Source organism: Vicia villosa, unplaced genomic scaffold (assembly GCF_029867415.1).
Source record: "Vicia villosa cultivar HV-30 ecotype Madison, WI unplaced genomic scaffold, Vvil1.0 ctg.004900F_1_1, whole genome shotgun sequence".
Lineage (NCBI taxonomy): Eukaryota > Viridiplantae > Streptophyta > Magnoliopsida > Fabales > Fabaceae > Vicia > Vicia villosa.
Genome location: NW_026706537.1, coordinates 17687 through 22559, shown reverse-complemented (window position 1 = coordinate 22559; position 4873 = coordinate 17687). Strand labels below are relative to the sequence as shown.

The following is a 4873-nucleotide window of genomic DNA, read 5'->3' as shown; positions in this document are numbered from 1 at the left end:
TTAAGAGTCAAAAGTATATTTGAATTAAAAATACAAGTTTTTGGCTTGCAATAATAATTGCAACAGTTGGTTTTATTTCTTCCCAAAATAAAACAGTGGTTTTATTATTATAAATAAATTAATAAAATTAACAGCGAGAATCTCCTTTTTTTCAAAATGAATCACAACCGAACACGTGTCCAATCGTTGATTCCACGGTCGTCCAACAGCTCTTAATCTCCTCATTAGAATAAAACACCAAATTCAAATGAACAAAGACGCAAACCCATCCAGGTTCATTACTCTTCTCTTTCTCTCTCTAGTTGAAACTCGAAAGCGTGTAATCGTAAACACAATTTTTTCTTTTCTTCTTCTCTACCTCTAAAAATGGAAGAAGAAAGAGGTAGTTACAGGAACAAGAAGAGTTTGTTTTCACCAGGGAAGAAGAAAGAAGACGTTTATCATGTTGTTTACAAGGTTCCTTATGGTGATAGTCCTTATGTCAGAGCCAAACATGCTCAGGTACACTATTTCAACTTCTTCATACCTTTTTTTCTTCCATTTTTTGGATTTTATGCATAAAGTGAAGTTGTTGTTGAATATGTTGATTTTATCTTTATTGGCTTACATTCTGGATTTTTTCTATTTTCATTTGAAGGTTTGTGATTGTGACTTGTTGTGTGTTTGATTTTAATTTTTAACTTTGTCTCTTTTAATCTGAATTAGTATAAAATTTAAAAAATGAAAATGGAAAATGTTTTCTCAAACTCAAGGTTATAAAATTTGGAATAGAATTATAACCACAATTGATATAGCTTTTGTATACAAGATATATTTGATATCATCATTATTGTATCTATGACAAATTTGGTTGAAAGTGACATAAATGTAAAAGAAAAAAAAAAACTAGTTTTCTATAAGTGACATATATAAGTGACTTGATTAATATACTTAAGATAGAAATTAATTAGTTTGGGGGTACATTGCAATATAAAGTTCACGACATAAGTGTGATGCAACTGATATAATTTGGTTCGGAGTCAGTTTTTACATTAGGTAGTTTCAGTCCCCATTGATTGTTGTTGCGGAAGATAGAACTCTGGTCTCTCTACCAAATTCAGTGTCAATTATCACGGGACGAACAAACGATTGAACTAAGATTTGATGATTTAATTAAGAGTGGTATTAACTATCATTAACTTGGGTTTGGCTTGGGTGACTTTGAGGCGGGAAAGTCACCGTGACTTTAGTGCAATTTTCCTGGCGGGAAAGGTGAATGATTACTTAAAATATATTATTTGTTGAGAGAGAAAAATTGATTTGGAGAGAGATAGAGACAAAGTTACCAAAGTCACACACTCCCAAAGTCACCCAAACCCAACCCCATTAACTTTTATATGATTTGCTAAACTTCGGTTTACACTCTACTTTCATCTTTTCTAGGTCTGTTGCCTTTAATTTCTAGGTCTCTTGGCTATACTGCCTCTCAAATTTCCTACTAGGGTGTGAGTGTGACATAATGTTTACCCTAATAATATTAACTATATGAATTATTATAGCTGGTAGAAAAGGACCCGGAAGCTGCAATTGTATTATTTTGGAAAGCAATAAATGCAAGGGATAAGGTGGATAGTGCTTTAAAAGATATGGCTGTGGTGATGAAGCAATTAGACAGATCTCAAGAAGCCATTGAAGCTATCTCTTCCTTTAGAGGCCTTTGCTCCAAACAATCCCAAGAATCCCTTGATAATGTACTCATTGATCTTTACAAGGTATTACAAATCATTGATTTTAAACTTTTTTTATATAGTAATGTATGTGGTTAGTGTAGAAACTGCATATTCATGTGCTAAACATCAATTAACTTTTTTATATATAGAAAAGTGGGAAAATAGATGAGCAAATAGATTTGCTGAAGAGAAAGCTGAAATTAATCTACCAAGGCGAAGCCTTCAATGGGAAACTCACAAAAACTGCACGATCTCATGGCAAGAAGTTTCAAGTTTCTATTAAACAAGAAACTTCAAGATTACTGGTATTTTATCTTAACTATACATCCTCTGATGAGTATTATGAGCAAAGATTCTGTTTTCATATTTATTAGATGACTTATAGTTGCCTACTTGGTATCAAGATTTCTTATAAAGATAATAACCCTAAATGTTGTTGCATAATAGGGAAACTTGGGCTGGGCCTACATGCAAAAGATGAACTACGTGATGGCGGAGGCGGTGTATCGGAAAGCCCAAATGATCGACCCTGATTGTAACAAGGCATGTAACTTGGGCCTATGTCTCATTAGGCAAGCCCGGTATGAAGAGGCCCAAGTGATTATTGATGAAATATTAAAAGGAGAAATTCCAGGCTCAGATGATATCAAGTCTAGAAAAAGGGCTGAAGATCTTGTAATAGAGTTGAAATCATTGATACCTCCATCACATACATTGGATCTTTTGGTTCTTGATGATGAGTTTATCAAAGGCATAGAACAGTTGATGAATGAATGGGGTCCTCTTAGATCAAAGAGACTTCCAATTTTTGAAGAGATTTCTTCTTGTAGAAACCAGTTAGCTTGTTAAGTTTTTAACTTTGTACATAGTTTTTTTTTTAATATTATAGTTTTGATAATTTTCCCTCTTTTTTTACTTTCCTCATAGTGGAGGACTTTTTTGTTTTGGTTTTTGGGAAGAGGTGTATAAGATAATGTATGTGAGAACTAAATGCTTGTTTGGAAATTAGAGACCTCAAAATGTAAGTTGAAGCTGATATCTTTCTTGATCGATTGACCAAGAAGTATCACTAAGCAGTAAACACCATAAATGAAGTGAAGTTGATGATGTGAATTACTATTTCTTTCCAACCGTCAAAATTACCAATTTTAGCAAATAAATGTGAGTTTTTAATATTGTATTTTAAGAGATAAAATAAATAAAATTTAAGGCTTCTAAAACGAATCTATTTGTATGAAAGTGTAAAAAAGATTGACTTAATTACTTAATATAGTACTCCATCCGTCTCACAATAGGTGTACTCTTTCTAATTTTTATTCATCTCAAATTATTTGTCCTTTTAGAATACCAATGTGATATTTATTAGATTTATTTCCACTAACTTGCCCTTATTTATTGTATTTTAATTCATATAACTACTCCACTAACTATTATTAATAAGGTTATTTTAGTAAATGATATTCATTTTATCATTAAAATCAACTTAATTAATCATTATCTTAATAAGCGTGAAAATTATAGAGGACACATATTGTGAGACGGAGGGAGTAGTTATTTTTACATCTAAACTAGGTAGGGGTGATCGTATCCGAACCAATCCAAAAGGAAAACCGCAAACCGAACCAATCCAAACCGAAAATCGCAAAAACCGCGTTTGGTTTGGATGGTTTTGGATGATTTTTGGGCCGAACCGCACGGTTCGGTTCGGTTTGCGGTTTTCATTTCACAAAACCGAACCAAACCGAACCGAACCGAACCGAACCGAACCGCATATTTAACTAAACTTTTGAATTTCTATAATTAATTTAGGGTTAATACCTATTTTTTCCCTGCCATATAGGCGTCATTTGAAAAACCCCCTGCAAAAAAAAAAGTTGCAAGAATTAACATTTCAAGATTCTCTCATTTTTTAGCTTCATCTCATCCAGTCAGCAAAAAAGATGACGTGGCTTGTATTTTTTTTATTTTTTATTTTTTTTAATGATGTGGATGCCTAGGTGGCTTTTTATTTTAATTTATTATTATTTATAATGCCACGTATGCAATTTATATTATATTAATTTTTGGTTCATATGTCAAAACATTTTAAATAACCAAAATTTGTTGGAAGTGGGAGTTGAACCCACTCCCTTCAATTTGAATGTCCAAGCGCCTAACCACTAAGCTAAGTGGATTGGTTTGTTGAATAAATACTTTAAATGATATTAATAGCATACTTCAGTTTTATATACAACTAGTAAAGGACCCGTGCGTCCGCACGGGTCGCGCAAAGTCGATATATATGAATTAAGAGAAAAATAAATGTCTTAAATGATAATTGTCATATAAATATTAATTTAATTTTTCAGGTTGTAGTTGTCATGATATACATAGAATTTACGTTGAAGAATGTATGAGAATAATTGTATCAACAATTGACTTTTTTTCATTCATAAAATGCCCGCGTGTCCTCCACGTATCACCTATGTGGTTTTGCAGGGCAGGATAACGTTTTATGACCCATGTACCCATTTATAAAAATATTTGAAATTTATTTCCATTTATATAAAAAAATTGTATCAACAATTGACTTTTTTCCGTTTATAAAAATATTTGAAATTTATTTTCATTTATATAAAAAAAATTATATGAACAATTGACTTTTTTCCGTTTATAAAAATATTTGTAACTTACTCTCATTTATAAAAATAATCGTATCAATCGTTGACTTTTTCATGTATATAAAAATATTTGTAACTTAGTCCCGTTTTTAAAAATAATTGTATTAAGGTAGACTTTCCCCGTTTATAAAAATATTTGTAACTTATTCTCATTTATAAAAATAAGTGTATCAACAGTTAAATTTTTCCCGTTTATAAAAATATTCGTAACTTATTTCTGTTTATAAAAATAATTATATCAACAATTGACTTTTCTCGTCTATAAAAACATCTATAACATATTACCGTTTATAAAAATAATTGTATCAACAATAAACTTTTTCCTATTTATAAAAATATTTGTAACTTATTCCGATATAATTATTCTCTTTTATATAATTGAATTAATTAATTAATATATTAAATGTATCCCTTAAATTAAACATGAGGATTATTGATTAATTAATAATGAAAACTATAGCAAAATTTATAAATTATATATAAATATAAGTATTTTTTTATGAA

The 4873-nt window shown here is 30.4% G+C and overlaps 1 protein-coding gene across 1 annotated transcript; it reads left to right on the top strand.

Annotated features, from left to right (window-relative positions):
* The first annotated feature begins 255 nt into the window (after nt 1–255).
* On the top strand, nt 256–2822 carry LOC131642375 (protein SULFUR DEFICIENCY-INDUCED 1-like). The gene is made up of 4 exons (XM_058912633.1): nt 256–501; nt 1539–1751; nt 1859–2014; nt 2157–2822. Exons 1-4 carry the CDS (start codon nt 367–369, stop codon nt 2556–2558), a joined length of 906 nt encoding a protein of 301 aa, XP_058768616.1. The 5' UTR covers nt 256–366; the 3' UTR covers nt 2559–2822.
* The last annotated feature ends 2051 nt before the right edge of the window (nt 2823–4873 follow it).